A 27,660-nucleotide genomic window follows, 5' to 3' on the forward strand; every position below is an offset into this window, starting at 1 on the left:
GCACAATCCTCCTGTAAACAATCATGTGATTAAAGGCACAATCCTCCTGTAAACAATCATGTGATTAAAGGCACAATCCTCCTGTAAACAATCGTGTGATTAAAGGCACAATCCTCCTGTAAACAATCATGCGATTAAAGGCGCAGTCCTCCTGTAAACAATCGTGTGATTAAAGGCACAATCCTCCTGTAAACAATCATGTGATTAAAGGCACAATCCTCCTGTAAACAATCGTGTGATTAAAGGCGCAATCCTCCTGTAAACAATCGTGTGATTAAAGGCACAAATCCTCCTGTAAACAATCATGTGATTAAAGGCACAATCCTCCTGTAAACAATCGTGTGATTAAAGGCACAAATCCTCCTGTAAACAATCGTGTGATTAAAGGCACAAATCCTCCTGTAAACAATCATGTGATTAAAGGCACAATCCTCCTGTAAACAATCGTGTGATTAAAGGCACAAATCCTCCTGTAAACAATCGTGTGATTAAAGGCACAATCCTCCTGTAAACAATCGTGTGATTAAAGGCACAATCCTCCTGTAAACAATCGTGTGATTAAAGGCACAATCCTCCTGTAAACAATCGTGTGATTAAAGGCACAATCCTCCTGTAAACAATCATGTGATTAAAGGCACAATCCTCCTGTAAACAATCGTGTGATTAAAGGCACAATCCTCCTGTAAACAATCGTGTGATTAAAGGCACAATCCTCCTGTAAACAATTGTGTGATTAAAGGCACAATTCTCCTGTAAACAATCGTGTGATTAAAGGCACAATCCTCCTGTAAACAATCGTGTGATTAAAGGCGCAATCCTCCTGTAAACAATCATGTGATTAAAGGCACAATCCTCCTGTAAACAATCGTGTGATTAAAGGCACAATCCTCCTGTAAACAATCATGTGATTAAAGGCACAATCCTCCTGTAAACAATCATGTGATTAAAGGCACAATCCTCCTGTAAACAATCATGTGATTAAAGGCACAATCCTCCTGTAAACAATCGTGTGATTAAAGGCACAATCCTCCTGTAAACAATCATGTGATTAAAGGCACAATCCTCCTGTAAACAATCATGTGATTAAAGGCACAATCCTCCTGTAAACAATCGTGTGATTAAAGGCACAATCCTCCTGTAAACAATCATGTGATTAAAGGCACAATCCTCCTGTAAACAATCATGTGATTAAAGGCACAATCCTCCTGTAAACAATCGTGTGATTAAAGGCACAATCCTCCTGTAAACAATCATGTGATTAAAGGCACAATCCTCCTGTAAACAATCATGTGATTAAAGGCACAATCCTCCTGTAAACAATCGTGTGATTAAAGGCACAATCCTCCTGTAAACAATCATGTGATTAAAGGCACAATCCTCCTGTAAACAATCATGTGATTAAAGGCACAATCCTCCTGTAAACAATCATGTGATTAAAGGCACAATCCTCCTGTAAACAATCGTGTGATTAAAGGCACAATCCTCCTGTAAACAATCATGTGATTAAAGGCACAATCCTCCTGTAAACAATCATGTGATTAAAGGCACAATCCTCCTGTAAACAATCGTGTGATTAAAGGCACAATCCTCCTGTAAACAATCGTGTGATTAAAGGCACAATCCTCCTGTAAACAATCATGTGCACCACCACAGATCTGTCCAAGCTTTTACATAGAACAACATCATCATTCAGCTTGGACACATACCAAAAATCAACACTCTAGCTCCTGTCTTTGCAGTGTTGGGATTGCTTGAGAGAGAGAGAGAGAGAGAGAGAGAGAGAGTGAGAGAGAGAGAGAGAGAGAGAGAGAGAGAGAGAGAGAGAGTATGTACGCGCATGGTTGTATGTGACTTGTAAAGACAAAATAGAGAGAGCTAAGGTTGAATGTAGGTAGTATACACCTAATGTGTTTACAATTACTGAGGTAAGAAGTCTAATCCTGGAATTGAAATTATAAGTGATTATCTTCAGTAGGGTGGATGGGAAAACCGGGGAACCCCCGGTGGAAAAACCCATCAGTTAGACGCGGAACAAAGGGTAAAAAATAAGAGATTAAAGATAGGGTACTGTTACAGTTCCGCTCAACTTTAGCTCTAAAAAAAAAATTAAAAAAAAATAAATAAAAATTGTACACACAAACACACATGCACACACTAAGGGGGTGGTTTTGGTGATGATCGAGGTCTTGATGGAACATTGACTGTTTCGATCTGTGTAAAACGTCATACATGTAGTTTGGCTCCACTATAATACAGAGGAACCCCCCTTTTGAGACCCCCCAATTACAGACTTCCTCCCAGTAAATTGACCCCCATTTTAAGACTCCCTACTTTTTAAGACCTGATTTTCACAAACATTTTCAAGTCTTTAAAGGGGGGGTTCCACTTTACAAAAAGGATGTTCAACATGTGTCCTATGAGAGTATTTGTGACAAGTTTCTCTGTGCACGGCCAGGTGTGTTGAAGGCGGTGAAACGTGTGTCCTATGAGAGTATTTGTGACACGTTTCTCTGTGCACGGCCAGGTGTGTTGAAGGCGGTGAAACGTGTGTCCTATGAGAGTATTGTGACACGTTTCTCTGTGCACGGCCAGGTGTGTTGAAGGCGGTGAAACGTGTGTCCTATGAGAGTATTGTAACACGTTTCTCTGTGCACGGCCAGGTGTGTTGAAGGCGGTGAAACATGTGTCCTATGAGAGTATTTGTGACAAGTTTCTCTGTGCACGGCCAGGTGTGTTGAAGGCGGTGAAACGTGTGGGGCTGACGACAGAACAGGTGGTGCTGTCCTACGAGTGTCAGGACTCGGTCACTTCGTCTGGACTCCTGACCAGCGCTGAGTCCATCGGCCTGGCTGTGGAACTGCTGGACAGTAAAGGTCAGTCTTCACAGCTGCCAGTGAAGCATGCTACGTTTTAAGAGCAATTGCTATGCTGCTACGCCAAGCTAAAGATTGCTACCCTTAAACAAATAATCACATGCATGCGACAAGTTTTGACTAAATGTTTTAACGTAGAGGGAGGAATCGAGACAAGGGTCGTGGTGTATGTGTGTGTGTGTGTGTGTGTGTGTGTCTGTCTGTGTGTGTGTGTGTGTAGAGCGATTCAGACTAAACTACTGGACCGATCTTTATGAAATTTGACATGAGAGTTCCTGGGTATGAAATCCTCGAACGTTTTTTCATTTTTGACTCACATGCGAAGCAAAAGTGAGTCTATGTACTCACCCGAGTCGTCCGGCCGTCCGGAAAACTTTAACGTTGGATATTTCTTGGACACTATTCAGTCTATCAGTACCAAATTTGGCAAGATGGTGTATGATGATAAGGCCCCAAAAAACATACATAGCATCTTGACCTTGCTTCAAGGTCAAGGTCGCAGGGGCCATAAATGTTGCCTAAAAAACAGCTATTTTTCACATTTTTCACATTTTCTCTGAAGTTTTTGAGATTCAATACCTCACCTATATATGATATATAGGGCAAAGTGAGTCCCATCTTTTGATACCAGTTTGGTTTACCTTGCTTCAAGGTCAAGGTCACAGGAGCTCTTCAAAGTTGGATTGTATACATATTTTGAAGTGACCTTGACCCTGAACTATGGAAGATAACTGTTTCAAACTTAAAAATTATGTGGGGCACATGTTATGCTTTCATCATGAGACACATTTGGTCACATATGATCAAGGTCAAGGTCATTTGACCCTTATGAAATGTGACCAAAATAAGGTAGTGAACCACTAAAAGTGACCATATCTCATGGTAGAAAGAGCCAATAAGCACCATTGTACTTCCTATGTCTTGAATTAACAGCTTTGTGTTGCATGACCTTGGATGACCTTGACCTTGGGTCAAGCTCACATGTATTTTGGTAGGAAAAATGTGTAAAGCATGTGAGTCGTATGGGCTTTGCCCTTCTTGTTTGGATAGATGTCTGATGTCATATCCGGCTTTTTGTGAAAGTTGAGGCGGCACTGTCACGCCCTCATTTTTCAACCAAATTGGTTGAAATTTTGGTCGGGTAATGTTCGACGAAGCCCGGACTTCGGTATTGCATTTCAGCGTGGTGGCTTAAAAATTAATTAATGACTTTGGTCATTAAAAATCTGAAAATTGTAAAAAAAATATGTTTTTTATAAAACGATCCAAATTTACGTTTATCTTATTCTCCATCATTTTCTGATTCCAAAAACATATAAATATGTTATATTCGGATTAAAAACAAGCTCTGAAAATTAAATATATAAAAATTATTATCAAAATTAAATTTTCCAAATCAATTTAAAAACACTTTCATCTTATTCCTTGTCGGTTCCTGATTCCAAAAACATATAGATATGATATGTTTGGATTAAAAACATGCTCAGAAAGTTAAAACGAAGAGAGGTACAGAAAAGCGTGCTATCCTTCCCAGCGCAACTACTACCCCGCTCTTCTTGTCAATTTCACTGCCTATGCCGTGAGCGGTGGACTGACGATGCTACGAGTATACGGTCTTGCTGCGTTGCATTGCGTTCAGTTTCATTCTGTGAGTTCGACAGCTACTTGACTAAATGTTTTATTTTCGCCTTACGCGACTTGTTTGTGAGTCCGGTGGCCTACCAACTGAGCTGCCGGACCCCCAGTTTATTATATCTAATATAACTAATCTATCTAATCACATACGCAAACAGACAAACATTGTGATTGGGTTTTTATTTTCCTTATCACCAGAAAGTAAGAACGATACTGTTGTTGGTCGTTCACACAGGAACAGAGAGCAAAGTCCAGGGCAGCATGTGCTGGAAAGTAAGAACGATACTGTTGTTGGTTGTTCACACAGGAACAGAGAGCAAAGTCCAGGGCAGCATGTGCTGGAAAGACGTCACCGTGAAGACAGTGTACAACAAGTCGCACAGAGCGCTGACAGGTCCCGTTACCATAGAGACAGATGCCTTGCTTCGCTTGCCGGGCCAGGGGCAGGGGCAGACAACCCCAGCACAGGTGGTGGTGGGGGTGCAGGCTGGTCTCCTCCTGCTTCACCTTGGACAGGAACACGTCATGTGTCTGCGTCACCTCCTGTCTTGCCTTGAGAGTGTAAGTATGTGTGTGCACTGGGTGGGGGGGGGGGGGGAGTGGGTGGGGGTGGGGGGTATCTTGTGAATTGGTGGATATCTGTATATGTGCGTGTGTATGTAAGAATGTGTTGAGGTGTTTGGATCTGTGTGTGTTTGCTTATGTGTGTGTGTGTGGGGTTATGTCTTGTGTTGGTGGATGTCTGGATGTGTGTGTTTGTAAGAATGTGTGTGTGTGTCTGTGATTTTGTTTGAGTGTATCTGACTGTCAGTCTGTCCCCCTGCCTGTGTGTGTGTTTGTGTGGGAATGTATGTGTCGCTGTGTGTGCATGTGGATGCTTTGGCAGATGTATATGCGCATGTTTTTGATCACATAGAAACATACTAGTTTGGTATAGCCACAGGCACAATTCTTGTCATGTTTACCAGTTGTGGAAAGTCTTTTTCAACTGTTGCGAATGAACTCACTCACAGTGTGCATTCACGTGAACATGGTTCTAACAGTTAAATATCAATGTTTATCAAACTTCTTTTTCTTTTTTTCTTTTTTTTAGGGGATGGGGGGTTTCTGTTATTATTCTGATTGTATAGCCCATCCAAAAAGCCTGGATGGAATACTGTAAATAACTGTTGTTACTGGGTGTTGATTTAGTTTTGTGGCTTTTGCAGAAATCTGACAGGGCACCCAGCAGCAAGACGCCAGCGGCAGGGAAGAAGTCGGCGTCTACACATGACAGACAGCTGACAGTCCTGTGCCCTTCACACGACGACCTTCGCTCAGGCTCCTTCGTCTTCCTCCACAACAGTGTGTACCTTGCCTCCATTCTCATCTTGATGCCTCAATTTGAGAATTCTTCCCTTTTGAGACAATACTTTCTCACATTTTCTGTTGGCAACCAATGTGAAATTAAGACTCCTTACTTTTCAGGACCAGATTTTCTGTTGGCAACCAATGTAAATTTAAGACTCCTTACTTTTCAGGACCAGATTTTCTGTTGGCAACCAATGTGAATTTAAGACTCCTTACTTTTTAGGACCAGATTTTCTGTTGGCAACCAATGTGAATTTAAGACTCCTTACTTTTCAGGACCAGATTTTCTGTTGGCAACCAATGTAAATTTAAGACTCCTTACTTTTTAGGACCAGATTTTCTGAGAGTTGTAGAGGTCTTAAATGTTGTTGAAAGGGGGGTTCCACTGGAGGGTGAATGCAGAAGGTTGGTGATTGCCACGTTACTACCTAATCAGTAAGTCCACTGCAGTGTGAATGCAGAAGGTTGGTGATTGCCACGTTACTACCTAATCAGTAAGTCCACTCTGTTGTGAAGGCTGAGTTGCTTGGAGATGGTGAGGGGATGGATGGGTGTTTTGGGATGATGGGGGGGGGGGGGGGGGGGGTTGTCACTTTATTGATCCCCAGGTTAAATTTCTTCTGTATGCTCTATGTATTCCGTTAGGAATTCCACTTATGAACCCATCTTGATTTGGGATGGTTAGCAGTTCACGTGTTTCTTGCAATGACTTTCTCAAAGAAGGAATCATGATACGATATAGTACAAGAAAAAAAATCTTCAGCAAAATTTCTCAGCGAGTTTGGAGGGATAAGATAAATGCTTATTTAGCAGGAGAGCTGGAACATAATCTGTATCAGTCCCATCAATTCACTAAACATATGTGAATACCCATCTGCATCCATCAATTCTAGTAAACTTACTTAAAACATCATGAAACAATGCGAATTCCTTCAGTAGTTTGTGCATCCTTTTCCTCTCTGTTATTGTCATGCCAGCAGTCAGCGGTAGCAGCGATGACGCAGACTGGCCGTTAGCCGGTCAAGCGGTGTTGAGCGGCGGTGACGAAGACTCGGATGTGGACAGCACACTGACCTGGGCCTACGCTGACCCCCGGGTCATCACCTCCATCACCACCCTCCCCATCCCCCTCGGCCAACACACCGTGCACACGCCCGACCTGACACCCACAGTGAGTACACTGTCAATTTTGCTGGGTTAGGTCAAAGGTTTATTCGTACATTTACTCACGGTGTAATCTGGTCAACCCTGTTTTTGTGCTGGCACTGATTGGCTTAATTTCAGTTTTTGGGGGTGGTAGTGGGTTTGGATGGTGTGTGTGTGTGCCTGCGTGCATGCGTGTGTACATGCATGTGTGTGTGCGTGGGTGTGTTTCTGAGTGTTTGTGTCTGTGTATGAAAAATCCCCATCCTTAACCCACCAGGCGGGGCTGGGATTCGAACCCACGATCTTCTGCTTGGGAGGCCGGCGTCTTATCCACTAGGCCACTGCCCCCGTCACTTGGTTACATATGTATCTCCTTTTTCAGGTGCAGTGCAAGCTGCAACACTGGGACGAGTGTGTGGAGGAGTTTGTGACTTACACCTGCTTTGAGCTGAGTGAGGACCGCGGCAGTAACGTACACCTGCCCCAGGTGCGCATGGTCAACGTGTCCTCCCTGGCCTTGTCGCGCGTGTGGCGTGTGCTGCTCTGCAAGCCGCCCTCTGGGGCCGAGCCTGCATCGCTGTCTTCCTCACTTTCTGCTGCACATACAAGGTGGGGAGATTTTGTTTAGAGGTGGGGAGGGAGAGAGGGAAAGAGAGAGGGGGAGAGAGAGAGAAAATGTGTGTGCTGGTGTGTGTGTGTATGTGTGCATGATGTTGTGTACTTGGTGTGTCATACAAAGAAAAGTTTGTTTGTAACACCAGATCTATAATAATAATAATAATAATGGTGATTTCTATAGCGCTTTCGAACACACAAAGCGCTTTACAAAAGCAATAACAACATCATTACCAGAATGACGCCATTGACGGAATAGAACACAATCATAAACACTTTACAACAAAAACCAAAAAACAAAACATAAATGTTACAAAAATCCAGAGGCTCTTACAGGAACGAACTCCCAGTACACACAATTATAATGCACACACACACACACACACACACACACACACACATGTCCACACACACACACACACACACATGCACGCACGCACGAACGCACAGACACACACACGCACACACACACACACACACACACACACACACACACACACACACAGTAAACATTGTTCATCCGAAAGTGCACATTCACAGGGTCGCGACAACTACATCATCATAGAATGCTTCTCTGAAGAGGTGAGTCTTGAGATTTGCTTTGAAAGAAGGCAGAGATGGACTGAGACGTAGAGACAAAGGGAGTTTGTTCCAGATATGATCAGCTGCGACTGAAAGACAGCGGCCACCATGATCGTCCCTCTGATACTTAGGAGCTTTGACAAATTTATTTTGGGAGGCAGAGCGGACAACCCTTTCAGGATTGTTTTTCTGCACGAGATCGGACAGGTACTGTGGAGCCGTGCCCGCGGCAATTTGATAGAATATGCAGCAGATCTTGTATTTAATTCTTTGTTCGACTGGAAGCCAATGTAGCTGTTTGAGTAGAGGCGTGACGCTTTGTTTCATAGGTGTTCGAAACACGAGTCTAGCGGCAGCGTTCTGGACTAGTTGCAGGGGCTTGGTGACAGATTTGGGACATTCAGCAATATGTAAACTGTATGTAACATAACCAGTGTATTATGTGTGTGTACCATTGGAAAGGCGTGTTACTGGCCTCACAGCTGGATATGTGTGTGTACTGTGTGTAACCAGTGTGTACTGTGTGTGTCAAACAGGGAAGGTGTGTTAGTGGCCTCACAGCTGGCGGGCAGTATGTGTGTGTACTGTGTGTAACCAGTGTGTACTGTGTGTGTCAAACAGGGAAGGTGTGTTAGTGGCCTCACAGCTGGCGGGCAGTATGTGTGTGTACTGTGTGTAACCAGTGTGTACTGTGTGTGTCCAACAGGGAAGGTGTGTTAGTGGCCTCACAGCTGGCGGGCAGTATGTGTGTGTACTGTGTGTAACCAGTGTGTACTGTGTGTGTCCAACAGGGAAGGTGTGTTACTGGCCTCACAGCTGGCGGGCAGTATGTGTGTGGACTCGGTGGCGGTGCCCGGCCTGGTGCCCGGCCTCCAGCTGTCCCTGACGGTGCCCACAGTCCAGCTACAGCTCTACAACCACCTGCACTACAACGGATCAGGTCGGTTGCCTTCTGGTGACAGCGGTCTGCAGTCCAAGCCATTCTCTCAAGACCTCCAGGATTTAAGACTCCCTCCCTTTTTAGACCCACTTTTTCTCAGATTTTCTGTTTTTGTTTGTTGGTTTGTTGGTTTGTTGGTTTATGTTTTGTACCGGCAAAAGTCCTGGCCCGCACAAAGTGGACCACTCTGTCAAACCAGGTAGTGAGAACATGTGAAAGTATGCAGTGATAATGTTATATTTCCAGGAGAAAACTTATCAAACAAACTTTTAATTAGTATAGGTCTGACTAGTTGCTTATATTTCTTTAAGTATTTTGAAATTTTTGATTTTGTACTGTTATGAACACATCTCATTCTTCCCTATCAGCTGGCTGTGTCTTAAAAGGTGGTTTTGACTGTAATGATCTGTGTTAGTTTACATGATGGTTTACATGATGGTTTACCTGATGGTTTACCTGATGGTTTACCTGATGGTTTACCTGATGGTTTACATGATGGTTTACATGATGGTTTACATGATGGTTTACATGATGGTTTACAAGGGGGCCCCGTAGCTCAGTTGGTAGAGCACTGGACTTGTGATCACGGGTTTGAATCTGAACCAGGCCGGACAGGGGTCAACTGTATGTGCACACTTAGAGACTGTATTATGCATGGCTCAACCCCGTGTGTCACATAAAAGACCCTGGTCGTTCTGCCACAAGTGCAGGTGGCTGATCACACCAAAACACACACACCTGGGCAGCGCCACTCTGTTGCTGCTAGCTTGCCACTGGGAGGAAGCAACCACAATTTTCCAGGTGATGAGATAATAAAGTAATGAAAATGAAAAAATAAAATGGTTTAAAAAATAAGGAGGGCATCTTTAAGAGTCAGCGTGGTGAATGCATTAAAACAGAGGTGGGAGGAAAGCTGGCTGGGTACAAGATGAGCAGTGCCGAACCCCTTGACCAGCAGTGGTGCGTCTTGACCGTCGGTGACGTCAGTCTGGTGTCGTCTCACATCACAGGGCCGCTGTGTCGCACGTCACTCCAGGTACGGCATCTTTTTTTTTATCATTGTGTGAGAGAGAGAGTATTGTAGTGAAATCAGTCCGTGTCAGCTCATATCTTGGGGTTTATTTTATTGGTGTGTGTTTGTGTGTGTGTGTCTGTGGGTGGGTGCATGTGTGTGTGCATGTGTGCATACGTGTGTGTGTGTGTGTGTGTGTGTGTGTGTGTGTGTGTGTGTGTGTGTGTGTGTGTGTGTGTGTGTGTGCATGCCCGCATGTGTGCGTGTTTGTGTGTGAATGTGCATGTGTGAAACTTAGTGTTTTGTGTCTGAATTGTCTGACACGAAATTATTGCATACGTCCATGACTGCTTGGAGAACGGGCAATCGCAGATGAAAAACTGGGCAGAGCATGGGTGAACCAAAAATTTATCACAGGTTCAAGCAAGGCCAGCAGCGGAACAGAATGTGGTTCCTCGGAAAGCAGTGTATGGCTGCCTGAATGGAGTAAAAACTCACTTGTGCAAAAACATTAGTTGATGTGGTACTGTTTGAGCCCATGAACACACAACACCTGTACCCTGTAACACGCTATACACTGACTGAACACAACACCTGTACTCTGTAACACACTGTACACTGATTGTGCAGGTGGACCTTGAAGGGGGAATGGAGGTGATGGACTACAATACGTTACACCTGTACTCTGTAACACGCTATACACTGACTGAACACAACACCTGTACCCTGTGACACTCTATACACTGACTGAACACAACACCTGTACCCTGTAACACACTATACACTGACTGAACACAACACCTGTACCCTGTGACACACTATACACTGAACACAACACCTGTACCCTGTGACACACTATACACTGACTGAACACAACACCTGTACTCTGTAACACGCTATACACTGACTGAACACAACACCTGTACCCTGTAACACTATACACTGATTGAACACAACACCTGTACCCTGTGACACACTATACACTGACTGAACACAACACCTGTACCCTGTAACACGCTATACACTGACTGAACACAACACCTGTACCCTGTAACACGCTATACACTGACTGAACACAACACCTGTACCCTGTGACACACTATACACTGACTGAACACAACACCTGTACCCTGTGACACACTATACACTGACTGAACACAACACCTGTACCCTGTAACACGCTATACACTGACTGAACACAACACCTGTACCCTGTAACACACTATACACTGACTGAACACAACACTGTTACAGGTGGACCTTGAAGGGGGAATGGAGGTGATGGACTACAACACGTTACACCTGCAGTCCGTGGTGGACCCTGTGCCTGTGTCTGCTTCTCTCACTGCACTCCATCACCCACAGGTAGGTCATCAGTCGTAGGAATCTGCCTCCTTCCCACATGGGTCATTCTCCAGAGCTGTGTACCCGTGGAAACCGTGTTACGAAGTTGACATGTCTTTACTTAACCGAGACATGTTAACATTACACATAGATTTCATTAATGAGAATTGGTTCCTTATTTATTCTGCAGATAAAGAATTTGAAAAAAACCTTGAACATTTTGTTTGTCTACGTTCAGTAAATGACAAGGATTTTAAGGTAAGTCAACTTCGTTACATGGAAACCAAAGGTTGTGACATGGATCATTGAACACTAAAAATTATTTTTAAAAAAGACACAAATATATACTGTGTTTTTTGTTGCATGCCTGTTTCATTATCTAACGGGAGTATCACTGAAAAAAGTAAAGAGAATACGTTCTAGTTGCCATTTAATATACGTTATAATCATGATTGTACACAGCTCTGGAGAAAAACCCATGTACAAAACCTATACATATTACTGACATAAACAACTTTTTCTTGTCACATATTACATTTAGCAGTGTAGGTAAAGGTAAAGGTTATCCTATAACTATGTTTGATCATAGGGGAGGGAGATGCTAGAGAATCTCAACATGTCTAGGGCCAGCTTTACGAGGGCTGTGCCTTACCTCCCCTCCCTCGCTGCCTTCACCTGGAGGACTAAGGAGATCTGCGCTGGAAAAAATAGCAGTGGAGGAAACCAGTCAATAGGATGCAGGGGTCAAAGTTAAAGAAAAAGTAATGCGCTTTATCAAAAAATACGGTACTAGTCGCACGTCATTTCCAAATTTTTTTACACTTCATTCATGACATGATTTCAGCATTTTTGGATGGGTAAAATGGAAATCCCCTTTGAAGGCCCCCCAATTTAACATGTCCCTTTTAAGACTAAGATTGTCTCGGATTTTCTGTTCATAACTTCTGTAAATTTACCCCCATTTTAAGACTCCCTCCTTTTTGAGACCTGATTTTGTCAGATGACTTTGTTTTTTAAAATTGGTTTAATTTAAAGTTGTGCAATGTTAAACTTGTGGGGTCCTGATTTGGCCTAAATGGTCCGCTGGACCCAAAAAGCAACAGTTAACTAACTAACTAACTAATTTTGTCAGATTTTGGGTGCTGTCTGAAGTTGGGGGTCAACTGTAGTAGTGTAATGTTTTGGTGTTGTTGTGTGTGTGACAGAAGGCGGGGCTACAGAGCGAGGTGAACAGCGGTGTGGAGCAGTGTAGTAGTGTAATGTTTTGGTGTTGTTGTGTGTGACAGAAGGCGGGGCTACAGAGCGAGGTGAACAGCGGTGTGGTGCAGTGTAGTAGTGTAATGTTTTGGTGTTGTTGTGTGTGACAGAAGGCGGGGCTACAGAGCGAGGTGAACAGCGGTGTGGTGCAGTGTAGTAGTGTAATGTTTTGGTGTTGTTGTGTGTGACAGAAGGCGGGGCTACAGAGCGAGGTGAACAGCGGTGTGGTGCAGTGTAGTAGTGTAATGTTTTGGTGTTGTTGTGTGTGACAGAAGGCGGGGCTACAGAGCGAGGTGAACAGCGGTGTGGTGCAGTGTAGTAGTGTAATGTTTTGGTGTTGTTGTGTGTGACAGAAGGCGGGGCTACAGAGCGAGGTGAACAGCGGTGTGGTGCAGTGTAGTAGTGTAATGTTTTGGTGTTGTTGTGTGTGACAGAAGGCGGGGCTACAGAGCGAGGTGAACAGCGGTGTGGAGCAGTGTAGTAGTGTAATGTTTTGGTGTTGTTGTGTGTGACAGAAGGCGGGGCTGCAGAGCGAGGTGAACAGCGGTGTGGTGCAGTGTAGTAGTGTAATGTTTTGGTGTTGTGTGTGACAGAAGGCGGGGCTGCAGAGTGAGGTGAACAGCGGTGTGGTGCAGTGTAGTAGTGTAATGTTTTGGTGTTGTTGTGTGTGACAGAAGGCGGGGCTGCAGAGCGAGGTGAACAGCGGTGTGGTGCAGTGTAGTAGTGTAATGTTTTGGTGTTGTTGTGTGTGACAGAAGGCGGGGCTACAGAGCGAGGTGAACAGCGGTGTGGTGCAGTGTAGTAGTGTAATGTTTTGGTGTTGTTGTGTGTGACAGAAGGCGGGGCTACAGAGCGAGGTGAACAGCGGTGTGGTGCAGTGTAGTAGTGTAATGTTTTGGTGTTGTGTGTGACAGAAGGCGGGGCTACAGAGCGAGGTGAACAGCGGTGTGGTGCAGTGTAGTAGTGTAATGTTTTGGTGTTGTTGTGTGTGACAGAAGGCGGGGCTACAGAGCGAGGTGAACAGCGGTGTGGTGCAGTGTAGTTGTGTAATGTTTTGGTGTTGTTGTGTGTGACAGAAGGCGGGGCTGCAGAGCGAGGTGAACAGCGGTGTGGTGCAGTGTAGTAGTGTAATGTTTTGGTGTTGTTGTGTGTGACAGAAGGCGGGGCTACAGAGCGAGGTGAACAGCGGTGTGGAGCAGTGTAGTAGTGTAATGTTTTGGTGTTGTGTGTGACAGAAGGCGGGGCTACAGAGTGAGGTGAACAGCGGTGTGGAGCAGTGTAGTAGTGTAATGTTTTGGTGTTGTTGTGTGTGACAGAAGGCGGGGTTGCAGAGCGAGGTGAACAGCGGTGTGGTGCAGTGTAGTAGTGTAATGTTTTGGTGTTGTTGTGTGTGACAGAAGGCGGGGCTGCAGAGTGAGGTGAACAGCGGTGTGGAGCAGTGTAGTAGTGTAATGTTTTGGTGTTGTTGTGTGTGACAGAAGGCGGGGTTGCAGAGCGAGGTGAACAGCGGTGTGGTGCACTGTCATGTGGGGAGGGGTGTTCTCCACACACTCAACACCTCCATCATGGCCTGGAACCAGGTACGGTGTCCCTGCTGCTCTTCCCCCGTCTCATTCTAGCCTTGTCTCAACATTCTTCCTACTTTTAGCACAATTCCTCATTTTCAACTGGCGTTAACTCTGCGTACATGAATGCGTGCCTCCTCCCGCTGCAGTTGAACCCCCTTTGAAGATACAGGATTTGAGACTGCGCCTCTTTCAAGACCTTTTTTTTATTTTTTTTATTTTTTATAGATTGCAATAACAAAACAAAAGCAAAACAAAAATAAAACATTTCAGTTAAAGGCATTAGGCAAAGACTTATTGTCATTGGCAGTTTTATCATTTCAGAACTGGGTTGCTTATTTGATTTTGTTGATTTAATTGCAGGTGCTCGGGGGTACCTCACTTTTTTGGTTTCTCTGTAATATTTAATGTGTGTGTGTGTGTGTGTGTGTGTGTGTGTGTGTGTGTGTGTGTGTGTGTGTGTGTGTGTGTGTGTGTGTGTGTGTGTGTGTGTGTGTGTGTGTGTGTGTGTGCTTGCATGGCTCTGTGTGTGTGCAGTTTGGGGAAAAGAGTGATGACAGAGGACTGGTGTTTTCTCACCTCAGTGTCTGCAACAACACGCAGCAGACCCTGCGCTTTGGACAGGTAGGACTGCTCTGAAAATCTACAATTCTTCTTTGTGGCCTGGAGCGGTGTGCAAGAGAGTGCCCTGCCTGGCACTTCTTCATGCACACCACCCCGGCTATAGTGTGGGCACCCCTCCACTTTCGGTGTTTGTGTTGTGTTCTGTTAACCTGTGGACAGTCTTGACTGTTTGTTCTAGCTCATGAAGGTAACCAAGGTGCCGTCAAATTTCACTGTTGCACGTTCTTTTTATTCATCGTAGAGTTTGCGATCTACAGAACTAGCCCTGTGGTAGTGTTGCATTGCACTGAGAAAGTGTTTGGTGTTACAAACAAAAACCTTACATTGTCACCTGTGACCTTGATACTGCTTCCAGGATTCACTGCATCAGTGTGACCGATGATGAATGTAATCTGTGTTTGCATGTGTGAATGTCCAGGCAGGAACGGATGAGAGCGTGGTGCTGCAGTCAGGTCACATGTACCCCTACAGCTGGCGCTCCTCCACTGTGTCACAGGTAGGGACTGAGTTTGTTTTCTTACTTTTTTGCTTTTCATAGACACACAGACAGGCCGGTAAGGCAGGCAGAAAAGTAGGCATGCACACACACATGCACATCATGCATACATGCATTCACATATGCAGGCACCCATGCACTCATGCACGCACACTATGCACCACACACGTGTATGCATATACGCACACACACGCACACACACCTGCACGCAGGCATGCACACACATACATACACACACACACACACACACACACACACACACACACACACACACACACACACACACACACATAACACACACACACACACACTAACACACACACACACACACACACATACACATACTAACACACACACACATACACACACACTAACACACACACACACACACACACTAAAACACACACACACATACACACACACACACACACACTAACACACACACTAACACACACACACACTAACACACACACACACACACACACACACACAAACTTTCAATGAGAGGGCACCTCTGAAGTCCCTTTGTCTATTATCTTTACCCTTTGTCTATCATCTTTACCCAAATATACATGTCAGCACAATCCAGATCAGAACTAATTGCATGTTTGATACCTGTGTTGCAGCAGTTACACCTGTGCCTTGACCACCCTACCTGGCGATGGTGCGCTCCACTGGAGGTCAGCTCTGAGGGTCACGCTGTGCGAGTCGTGCGAGCCAGGGACCAGCGCTACACCCTCATCGTTCAGATCACAGATCTCTCGCCCATACACAAACAGGTAGGCAACAACCTTAGCTTAGGATTCTGTTTTAGAGTCACGCCATGCGAGTCATGCGAGCCAGGGACCAACGCTTAGTACTCGCTCATTGTTCAGATCACAAATCTCTCACCCATACACAAACAGGTAACTTCTGTGAGAGGATTCTGGACAAAATATAGACTGACAGTCGTGTAAGTTAATACGGTGTTTTAAATTATTTTGGCTTGACATCTTTTTCTACTAATCCGTTCCATTTCATGTTTAAGGTAGTGTTTGAGCGAGTTAGTGAAATTGTTTGTTCTCTGTTCTCTGTGTTTCTATCTTTCTCTCCTCACTTTTCATTTTCTTCTTTTCCTTCTGCATTCATAGGCTTTGGGCTGCCATACTCCTTGTTGGGGGTGCTTCCGCTTTTCTTCCTTTCTTCTTTCCGTCTTCTCTTTCTTTTCTGTACATTGCTAAGTTGAAGAAAAACCACAAACCAATTAGTTGCAAAACAAGGTGAAGAAGAAGCTTAAAGGTTACTAATAAAAATAATTTTTACAAAAGTACAAACTAATTGCTCTCTCTTCCACCAAATCTAATGATACATCCTTTGTTAGTTTTTTTTTGCCAATTATTTTGTTGAATTGAACTTTTTTGTAATATATTCATGTTGTTTCACTTATATTGTAAATATTGATGTAATCTTCTGCGCTCACTCGTATTTTCTTGCTGCTGACAGCTTTGGCACTGAATTTTCTGCAAAATGACAACAAATTCTCTTAACCAAGTCAACTTTGGGCTCAATTAGGGAAGGCCTTACATTTCAAAACTCATTAGACAAACATTTTCCTGTATTTGTATGGTTTAATACCCAACAGTAATGTTCTTGGCAAACATTAAAAAATAGAGGGAGTTACGCGTAACCAATCTCCTTACATCTGAGAAACTAACAATCATTGAAATGTCCTCTCTTTTCAGGTGACGGTGAGCGGACAGTTCATGGTGTGCAGCCGCCTATCTCAGGCAGTGGAGGTGCGATTCCAGCTGCAGGACGGGGAGGAGGGGAAGGGGGAGGGGGAGCGTACGGCACTGGTGGAAGCGGGGAAATCAACGCCGTCGTTTGTGGTAGAGCATGGAGACATCACGGGGTTCAGCGTGCGTCTGGCCGGCCTGAGTCTCCCCTGGTCCCACTCGCTGCACCTCTCCGGTAACGCCATGCACTCCAACCAGCTCATCAAGGTGGCTTGACATTTTGTTTTTTAAAGGGGGGATGGGGCAGTGGGGGGAGGGGGGGGGTATTGTTTGATGGAAGGGGTCAAGAGGGAGGGGAAAAAAACATTGGCGTGTATGTGTGTGGTTGTGTGTGTCTGTGTGTGTAAATGCATGCATGCGTGTGTATGTGTGTGTGTGTGTGTGTGTGTGTGTGTGTGTGTGTGTGTGTGCTTGCATGCTTTGTGTGTGTGTGGAGGCTTATGTACTTACACAAAAGTTTATGATTACCTGTCAGAAGGATATATCAGTATAAAGATATCTTAGTGTATACTCGTGTGTAAATACACACATACATACTTGTGAATGAAGTGATGTGCACCGATAAAAAAAAATGTGTTTGACTGTGCACAGCTGTTGCTGCCAGACGGTGTGTCCTTCATCCACATTTGGTGTCGTATCTTCTGCCAGCCCTTCAGTGAGACCAGGCAGAAGCTGGTAAGCATCTTTGTTTCATGCTCCTTTCCCCACACAACTAAGGCCAAGAAAAAAGTTCAATGTTTCTTAATCCCTGACTGACCCCATTTTTTCCTTGCGACCCTACAACTTTTTTCGACTGAATCAAACAAAAATTTACGAAACTTGATTTTGCAGACTTAGCAAGGAAGGTTACTCCTATACGATGTCCAGGGGGACACAGCTCGGGCGATTTTGGCCAATTAAAAGCCTCCTGCGCCTTTGTAAATGAAAAACGAAACCGACCTACCCGCCCTAATTTTGTGTGGCCTTGTTTTAAACACAGGGAATCTTCAATGGTGGGTCAATGGAGGCTTCCACTAGATATATTTTTGGTGGATAGTCAAATGAACTTGGTCTGTAACTGTCAGCTAATAAATAAATGAATTCCTTCTCTCTCGGTTCGTGTTCATGTTTGCAATAAGCTCTGACTACAGCTGCTACATTTCCTGGCAGATTTTTCTGTCGCCGCTGTACGTGCTGAGGTCACACCTGCCTCTGCCGCTTCACGTGCACCTGCTGACCCCGCGCACCAAGCGACAGCAGAGGCTGGAGGTCAAGGGTCAAGGTCACGAGTACCAGCTACATTGCACGGGCGGTGACGTGACGCACCAGCTCTCGTTCCAATTGGCGTGAGTTAAGAATAGTGTTGTTGTTGTTGTTGTTGTTGTTGTTGTTGTTGTTGTTGTTGTTGTTGTTGTTGTTGTTGTTGTTGTTGTTGTTGGAGAAAAGCAACACCAAATTGTGTGGCCAAACTACACCCATATATTTCCCGCTGTGGATGCATATTTTATAATAAACTACGACATCAAATGTTGTGGCCAACTACATAATTTATGGATGTATTAGTTTCCCACTGTGAATAGACTACATTTCTATGCATAACCTAACTCCAAGTCATGCCTTGATTGCAGCCCCCAGCTGGGAGAGTCGAGCCCCCCTGTGGTGCTGTCCACCGGCCTGGTTGACCAGGTGGACCAAGCCCCGCTGAGCGACATCCACATCCAGACCCTGTGTCGCCACCAGCCCCCCGCCATGGCCAAACACTGGCCCTACACCTCCCTGCAGCCCTCCAGGTGTGTAAATATCTTTGTGGTACAAAGGAACCCCTTTTTAAGACCTAAAAATCCGTCGCGATATAACCTTGAATGGTTGAAAACGACGTTAAACACCAAATAAATAAATAAAGGAAGACCTAAAAATCTGAGAAAAACAGGTCTTAAAATAGAGGGAGTCTTAAAATGGAGGTTAATTTACAGGGGTTATGAACAGAAAATGTGAAAAAGCAAGGTTTTAACAAGGAGGAAGTCTTAAATCGGGGAAGGGGTTTTACTGTATAGAGTTCGGGGAACGGAACCCCTATCTTTAAGACCTGCACACATTTTGAGAAAATCTGGTCTTTAAAAGGAGGGAGTCTTAACATTTACAGAGGTTATGAACAACAAATGTGAAAAAGTAAAGTCTTAAAAAGTGGGTGCTCTACCAACTACCAAAGAAGGATTATGCTGGAGACTGATCATACTGGTGAGCCATTATCTGTCGAGCCTTTGCCAACTTTGAAGAGACCCGAAGACTTGTCGCTGTAAGCAAGCTATGCCTCAACACAAAACCGGCAGTGATCATAACAACCAACTTTGACAGTACCCTCCGCTGCTTCAGACTATGCACCTCCAGAAGGCCTGCTCAGTATATTGATGATTTGCAGAACCAGAAGAACCTGCATGGACTAAAGTGAGCTACAGTGTTGTTGATTGACTCTTGGATTTCAGCATCCGCATTTACCATTAGGCCAAAAAAAAAAATAGGTGTGGTTACGGTAACATAGCCAAAAAAAATAGGGTAGGTAGGTAGGCAATCACTTTTTTTTTTTTTTTTACTTTTTTTTCTAATGTGTACAAATTAAACCTACCGTACTTTCCGGGTGACAAGGCGCTTTGTTATCTAAGATACACCCCCTTCTTTTAAAAAAAAAAAATTGTAATCCAGTCACCCATTGGAGCAGGGGGCCAATAGGGCGCACCAAAATGACCCAGTTTTTGCCATGAGAGGTGGTTCCCCTGTCATATCTGAGAGAGGAAACACTTCCTGCATCGGGGTCAGTGACCGGTCAGTGACCAAAGGCATTGTGATAGCTGGGTGGCCTTGTTAAAAGACACGACCTTCTTCCCAGGGGTCAATGACCCAGTTTTTGCCATGAGAAGTGGTTCCCCTGTCATATCTGAGAGAGGAAACACTTCCTGCATCGGGGTCAGTGACCGGTCAGTGACCGAGTTTAACAGAGTGGAAATCTGTGTGTGCGGCCAGATCAAAGGCAGGGCAGTACCTAGTAGCTGAAACATGCATTATCACAAGTTGTTTGACTGGTACTCAAGCGGTCTCTTTGATTTTTTTCGTATTTCATACACGGATTAGGCGCTTCGTTATACAAGATGCAGGGGTCGAACTCGAGGAAAAAAGTCGCGCCTTATGACCCGGAAAGTACGGTACTTGACAGGGAAATAAGTGTGCGACACGGGCGCTTTCGCTTTCATTGCGTTTTTTGCACTCTTTTTGTTTTGTTTTGTTTTTTTGACAAATGTAATAAAAAGTTATAGGATCGGCCCCTAAAAATAGGGTAGGTCGGGTTACCGTAACCACACCTATTTTTTTTTTAGGCCTTACCTACCTTGTTGATCAATATTTCCCTATGTTACAACATGTGTTACTGTGTGTTGCAGTGTGTGTGAAGACAAGCCGTGGAGCGAAATGGAGCAGGCAGGTGTTGACATCAACGTACAGCTGTCACAGTACCTACCTGGCTGTAACACCCTGCTAGTCGACATCTCCCCCTGGTGCCTGCTGACCAACCTCACCCCCCTCCCCCTCCACCTCATGTCCGACAGCAACCGCTGGGCCCTCCCTCAAGGATGCACTGTAGCCCCTCCCGCCTTGAAGGTCAGTTAGTTGCTGTTCACAGTCACCTTGCAACCAACTTACCACCAACTTTAGTTCGTTGGAAGTTCCTAAGAATTTGATGAGACCGAATCGGAATAGTTTGCCTCGTGAACAGTCCCAGCGATTTGGCAGTGACTCAAATACTTAGCTGAGCGCTGCTCTACTTTAGAGGTGATTCTTCCCAAATTCTCAATTGTTTTACCCCGATGGGGTTTGGTGGGTGGGGGGGGGGGGGGGAAGGAAGAGGAAGAGGAGGGGGGGGATGGAGGGAGGTGGGGAGGGAGGGAGTATTTGTATTTGTATGTTTCCTTGGACTGAGGTTGAACCCAGTTTTTCAGCATGAGACGGCCATGAGCCCTAACCACTCCTGTGCCACTCTGGCTCTGTCCTAAGATGTCCAACATCCTTAAACACAGAGGTTGACGGTGTATCTTCTTGTGAAGGAGCTGAGACTGGGGTGTGAGGGAGAGGGCCAGGTGTGGGAAGGGGCGGCCATACCTCTGAGTGAAGACAGGGGATGTAACTATTTCTTGTTGTGCAGGAGCTGAGACTGGGGTGTGAGGTAGAGGGCCAGGTGTGGGAAGGGGCGGCCATACCTCTGAGTGAAGACAGGGGATGTAACTATTTCTTGTTGTGCAGGAGCTGAGACTGGGGTGTGAGGTAGAGGGCCAGGTGTGGGAAGGGGCGGCCATACCTCTGAGTGAAGACAGGGGATGTAACTATTTCTTGTTGTGAAGGAGCTGAGACTGGGGTGTGAGGGAGAGGGCCAGGTGTGGGAAGGGGCGGCCATACCTCTGAGTGAAGACGAGGTGGAGCAGCATCGCTACAGTCCACACCTGGGCAAGGTGCTCTACCTGGACGGACAGGTGCAACTACAGCTTCTGCTGCCCTCACACACACCTGGGGGGCTGGTACAGGTAGGACAATAAGGACCTGTTTTACTTTAGTTGTCTCTTGTGGTTCAGCGTCACTTTTCCCCTCGTTTGTTGACTTGTGAAGCAGGTGGATGCCTGGTCTTTATCCAATTCTTTCTCTTGTTTAAAAATGTTTTGCCAAAGGATGTTTCGGAATTAGTAAATAACTGATTTTTGAATATTATACAAGGATTTACAAGGAAGGAAAAGGTGCTTTCCAAATTTACATGTTCATGACCAATGATAGTATTGTGTCCTCGTGAACTGAGTATACTGTCGTGCAGGTATGGTGATTAGATGAGAATTTGAAAAGGTTGTTGTGATGATAGAGTACCGTACTTTCCGGACTATAAGGCGCAACAGTTTCCTCTCAGACATCAAAGGCGTCGGTCTCATAGGTAAAACTCGATCATTGACCTGAGGTCACAAGGTCAAACAGCTCTCAGTATGCAGACTCTTTGATCTCACCGCACATCGGGGAGAAAGCGTATTTCCACTCAGTATACTTCCTTTGACTTGCGGCCAAATACACCAGAAGCGCCTATAATGTGTGGATTTTTCTCATTTTAAACTCAAAAGTGGGGGCCTTTTACAAAGAAGCGCCTTATAGTCCCTAAAATACGGTACTGATTGAGTGCTGATCAAAGTTTATTATGTTTCATGAACTGAGTGCACTGTTGTGCAGGTATGTAGATTAGACGAGAATTTGATTGTAGAGAATGTGAAATGGTTGTTGTGATGGTAGAGTAGTGATAGAGTGCTGATCAAAGTTTATGATGAATGTTGCAGGTGGTCCCGCTGTCAGTGGTGTCCACGGTCAAACACGGCATGCGTGTGGTGACGGTGATCGAGCGACTGCGGTTGTCCAACTTGAGCGGCTGGCAGCTTGAGGGGCGACTGATGGCTGCCCCAGAGACGGGAACTAAAGTACAGCCAGACCGCTTCACCATCCAGCCCGTCCACTTCCCCACCGTCAGCCACAAAAAGCAGAAAGATTGCGTCCATCCCTTGCTCAACTGGCACCTGCTGCAGAAAGAGAACGTCAGCGCTGAGGCTCTAGAACTGGTGCTGTACGTGTCACTCAGGATCAAGACGGAGCCCTCGTCCCAAGCCCCGCCCACCTGGAGCATCCCGGTACGCGTGGTGTCGGCCCCCGAGGGCTGTCGCAGCACGGTGGCGGTGGGGCGGGGGGAGGGGGGGAGCGTGTCGGTGTGTGTGAGCAGCGTGGTGGAGGGGGCCATGACGTACGTGGTGGTGAGTGTGGACAGCAGTCCCGTTTGCTGGCTGCACAACCTGTGTCCCTTCCCCCTGCAGTACGGACAGGGCCTGGACAGGGCCACTTCCACAGGTAACCACTACAGTACAACACTCCCCCCGCCCCCCCCCCCCTTTAAGATCCCCCCCCCCCCCCCCCCCGACTTCACAGTAGACCCCCATATGAAACATCCCCCTTTTCTTCCCTCTTTAAAGGCACAGTGCAGCTCACAGCCTTCGTTTTGCGTTTTTGTTGCAGCTGAGTGCATTTACAGTTCAAAAATCCTCCTATGGTAGTAAAACAAACCCAAAACTACCCAACGACGACATCTGTGAAGCTCGACAGTTTCTTGTTCACGCGAGTGCATAAATTAACCTAGTTATTACGTGGTGTTTGGTCGGAGTTCGATTCAACTGAGTGATTCCAGCCTCCATTTTGTTTTACACAAACTCATGATGACGTCTGACATAGTTTGCTTAGTGACGTGTCTTTTTGTGCATGATGTGGTGATCTACCTGATCTAAATTTAGATCCAAAAATAGGCCAAGACCAGCCGGGTCCGTGTACGAAATTAATTCGTAAAAAAATCGCAGTTCTTGACTCTTTGGGCGCAAGTCAATGAAACTTGGTAGTTCTTCTAACGGATAGCTGCCTGAGGTATGACTTAAAGCCCCAGGGGCTCCGTGCACCTGGATTTGACAAGTTCAGTACCTTTAAAGACACACATACCGAATGTCAGGACCCCTGTTTAGTACCACCCCCCCTACCCCTCCCTCCCCACCATTTAAGATGCCCCACCCTGTTTAGGACTCCCCCTTTCAAGACCATGCTTTTTTCACGTTCACTGTTTATAACGTCTATACAAGCAAAGCATGTACCCTTCACACATAAGAGATATATCAATTATGAATAATTGTGAGTATCTAACGACTTGACAAGTGGACTAATGATGTACACTGTGATTGACAGGTAAGACAGTGCAAGAGGAGATGGAGCTGGTAGAGGCGGTGCCAGCGGTCGCCAGCGGGGGGTGGAGCCACTACACCATGCCGTTAGTGAACGCCCAGTTCCCGCGCGTCGACCCAGGACCCCTGCCCCGCATCCACGTCCGCGCCGTTCTCCCGGCATCTCAGGGGAAGGGGGTGTCCGACTGGTCAGCGGGAGTGGCCTTGGACGCCGGCGACACCTTCCTGCACATGAAGGGCGCGGCCAACATCAAGGTCAACATCCAGGTGCTGTCCGCCGTGCATCACGTGACCTTCAGCGTGCTCAACAAGGCCGAGGTGTCCGCCAAGGAGGTCCGCAGCAGGATTCAGGGCGCACAGCAGCTGACGCGTGTGGAGGAAGCTCCGACCATGTTGGCCCCGCCCACAATGCAGGAGGACTCAGGGAGCGTGTGTTTGGACAGTGCGGTTGTCCGTCAGCCCATGCAACAGAGCGTAGAGTCGTGGCTGCCGGTGAGTGTGGGTGTGCTGTTGGAGGGGGTGGTGGTGACGCTTCACGACGACGTCTCCCACACCAACCTCATCACCCAGCTGCTCCTGGTGGAGCTGCAGCGAGTCCTGCTCACCTGCTACCCTGTAGGGGGCGCCTCCAGCAGCATGTGCGCCGCGGTCTGCGTGGGCCATGTGCAGGTGGAAAACCCCCTCGCCCACCGCGGACTCTACGACTTCCCATTCATCCTGCAACCCCAGAACCCCCCTCCTCCACCGCAACCCCCCCTCCACCCCCAGCAGGACCTGACAGAGGTGGCGGCGGTGTTGCGTGCAGACAGCTTTGTGCACGTGCAGCTCGTCATCAGCAGAGACCCCTTGCTGCCCAGTGCATCCTTCGTGGATTCCTTGGAAGCTGCCGTCAAACCGCTCAGCGTTTACTTTGAGGATTCCTACTTCTTCCTCCTGTACCACGAGGCTCTGTGTCTGGTGCCGCACCGCCTGGGAGAGTCTGATCGCAGGGAGCGTAAGGAATGTGTTCCGCCCAGCGTGTGGGAAACGGCACGCTTGCACCAGCAACCGCTTCGTATCCGCCATCTTTGCATGCAGCCCGTCAGCCTCCTTCTGAGTGTGCATGCCTCGGTGCGCCTCTTTCTGGCCACAGACCACGCCCCCCTGACACTGGGGCGGTTCGAGCGACACAACCTGTTGACGGGGACGCAACAGCTTGCCTACACCACGGCCATGCACTACATCACCGCAGCCATCTTCAGGGCAGGTGGGAACTTGTCTGACTTTTTATTTTATTTTTATCTTATAACATTTTTGCAGGACCATCCTTATCTTCATCATAGTACAGTGCAATGCACACCCCACCCCCAAGATCTTTTAAGACTTAACAAATCTGAAAATGTGAGGGTTAAAAAAGAGAGATCAGTCTCCAAATTGAGTTAAATGTTCAGACTTATAGAAATAGAAAACAGAATGTTGAAAGGGAGAAAGGCTTAAGGTGTCTGTGTGTTTTTAAAAGAGGTTGTTCTGCTGGATGGCTACATTACGAGGTTCCAGGCTCAGAGAAGTAGGCATTACCTTTATCACATTGTCAGGAAGAGAAAGTGAATCACAACTGTTTGACACTTAAATGGTGGCAATTAATGATTTGTGATGACTGATATGAAGCAAAAGATCACGAGCGTCTTATTCTTCATGCCAGCCACAATTGTTTTTATTCCTCAAACTTTTGTTGTTTCCCCGCCCTGTTGATACTTACAATCTGTTTGTTTTGTTTTGTTTTGTATTTCTGTTGAGCTTCCTTAATTCATGCAGTCCAGTAGGTCTTATAAGTCTGTGCAGACATACCTTGTGACACATTATGGATGTGTTAATTAGCATGCAATGACTGTACGTGACAGGTATGGTGGTGGGGTCCATGGACCTGCTGGGAAGCCCCACGGGGCTGGTTCGCAGCGTGAGCACGGGTCTGTCGGACTTGGTGCGCCTGCCCTACCAGGGCCTGACGCGCAGCCCCGCCGCCTTTGTCACCGGCGTCTTTGGGGGCGTGTCTTCCCTCATGCGCAACGTCACTGCAGGTCAGTACAATTATAATAGTTTGCTAGAAATATGGCTTTAGCAATTGTTTAGTACAGTGGGACCCCCCTTTTAAGACCTCCACAAGTTTGGGAAAATCGGGTTATGACCGTACCCACTCATTTGGCTCTATCTGACCAGGTACGGATATATCCGCTCAGACTCTTAGCTTCAGTTGCTTCCTGTAACGTCCATCTAACGCCTGCATTCCAGCGTGTTGATACACAGTTACCACACAGTTACTACAATTCTGAGTGACCTGCTGCAGCACAGCTGGTCTCGGCTAAAAAACACTTGGTCAACATAGGTGGGGTAGAAAGTGTTAAACAGGAGGGGGTCTTCAATGGGGGTAAATTTACACAGGTTATGGATAGAAAGTCTTAGACAACAAGGTTTTAAAAGGGAGGAAGTCTTGAATTATGGGGGCTGAAAAGGGGGGGTTCCACTGTATAAGTATGGATCCCACTCAAACTGTGACGTCTTGAGTGTATAACCACCGACAGTGAGATCATTGTTAAACATTTGTGGACTAGGTGTGACAGAGCTGATTACATATTTACTGAGCATACTCCAGATATAGCCCTGTGGAAGTGACGTCACATACTAAAATAAGGGTGAACATTTTGAGATTCATTCAGTGTGACGATGAAGCTCACAGGGGGCTGAATCTGAATATTGCCGTTTGCTGTAGTGGCAAAGTTCTCATATTCTGACTCCTTTGTTAGGAAAAAAATGATGCAAGGCAAGACTCAAATTTAATATCCTAAAGAAAATATTGTGTGGTACAATGTAGTCGTAATACAGATCAGACAGAAGGATTTGAAATCTGCACCGTCAGCATTTTATTCTGATTCCGATGAATATCAGGTACATGTATTGAAGATATTTGTAAGCCATTAAGTTTATATTCTGTATCAAAAGTCATGAAAACTGCTGGAACATCAGTAATTAAGACATAAGGGAAGACAGAAAGTAAAATGGAATTGCGTCATATTAAGAAACTGAGGATTGTGTCAATTGTAGTGATGTCTCTCGTGACATGCAGTCCCTTTGTGACCAAAAAATAAAAAAATAAAAAAATCTCTGTGTGACGGCAGGAATGATGACGTCGGTGACGTGTTCTTTTGTAGTGATGTCTCACGTGGCATACAGTAAACGTCATGTATCTCTGATTGACAACAGGAATGATGACGTCGGTGACCAACTTTGCGTCGAGCGTGTCGCGCAACATGGACCGCCTGTCGCTGGACTCGAGCCACCAGCAGCGACAGGAGGAGAGTCGGCGACAGCGACCAACCGGACTCTCCTCCGGGCTCAGCCAGGGGCTCACCGGCTTTGGCCTCAGTCTGCTAGGTAATCATCTTCATTATCATCCTACTACTACTACTAATACAGGTGAACCTGTCTACAATGACTATGGAAGGGATGACCAGCAGTGGTCGCTATAGAAAGGAGAATTATAGAGGGAAAAAACTTGTCAGGGATCCTTTGGAGTGGTCGCTGTGGGCAGGTGCTTGCTTTCAAGATTAAACAGAGGAAAATCTTTTTTAAGACCTCCGAAAATGTGAGAAAAATCAAGTCTCATATTAGAGGGAGTGTGGAAATTGAAGTAAATTTACATACGTTTGGA

General features: G+C 46.0%; 1 protein-coding gene across 1 annotated transcript in view; it reads left to right on the forward strand.

The window, feature by feature from the left end:
- Window positions 1–27,660, forward strand: part of LOC138979799 (intermembrane lipid transfer protein VPS13B-like) — a 73,489-nt gene that overhangs the window by 25,899 nt on the left and 19,930 nt on the right. The window contains exons 25-46 of the mRNA XM_070352542.1: window positions 2,730–2,873; window positions 4,816–5,069; window positions 5,717–5,852; window positions 6,839–7,029; window positions 7,387–7,613; window positions 8,993–9,141; window positions 10,041–10,177; window positions 11,408–11,518; window positions 14,233–14,334; window positions 14,857–14,943; window positions 15,362–15,439; window positions 16,066–16,218; window positions 17,161–17,421; window positions 17,806–17,889; window positions 18,364–18,539; window positions 18,822–18,983; window positions 20,625–20,841; window positions 21,579–21,758; window positions 22,545–23,103; window positions 23,980–25,221; window positions 25,856–26,032; window positions 27,213–27,383. Coding sequence (XP_070208643.1) covers window positions 2,730–2,873; window positions 4,816–5,069; window positions 5,717–5,852; window positions 6,839–7,029; window positions 7,387–7,613; window positions 8,993–9,141; window positions 10,041–10,177; window positions 11,408–11,518; window positions 14,233–14,334; window positions 14,857–14,943; window positions 15,362–15,439; window positions 16,066–16,218; window positions 17,161–17,421; window positions 17,806–17,889; window positions 18,364–18,539; window positions 18,822–18,983; window positions 20,625–20,841; window positions 21,579–21,758; window positions 22,545–23,103; window positions 23,980–25,221; window positions 25,856–26,032; window positions 27,213–27,383 — 4,998 coding nt within the window. The remainder of the gene's footprint in view (window positions 1–2,729; window positions 2,874–4,815; window positions 5,070–5,716; window positions 5,853–6,838; window positions 7,030–7,386; window positions 7,614–8,992; window positions 9,142–10,040; window positions 10,178–11,407; window positions 11,519–14,232; window positions 14,335–14,856; window positions 14,944–15,361; window positions 15,440–16,065; window positions 16,219–17,160; window positions 17,422–17,805; window positions 17,890–18,363; window positions 18,540–18,821; window positions 18,984–20,624; window positions 20,842–21,578; window positions 21,759–22,544; window positions 23,104–23,979; window positions 25,222–25,855; window positions 26,033–27,212; window positions 27,384–27,660) is intronic.

The sequence above is a fragment of the Littorina saxatilis genome, linkage group LG11 (genome assembly GCF_037325665.1).
Source record: "Littorina saxatilis isolate snail1 linkage group LG11, US_GU_Lsax_2.0, whole genome shotgun sequence".
NCBI classification, from domain to species: domain Eukaryota; kingdom Metazoa; phylum Mollusca; class Gastropoda; order Littorinimorpha; family Littorinidae; genus Littorina; species Littorina saxatilis.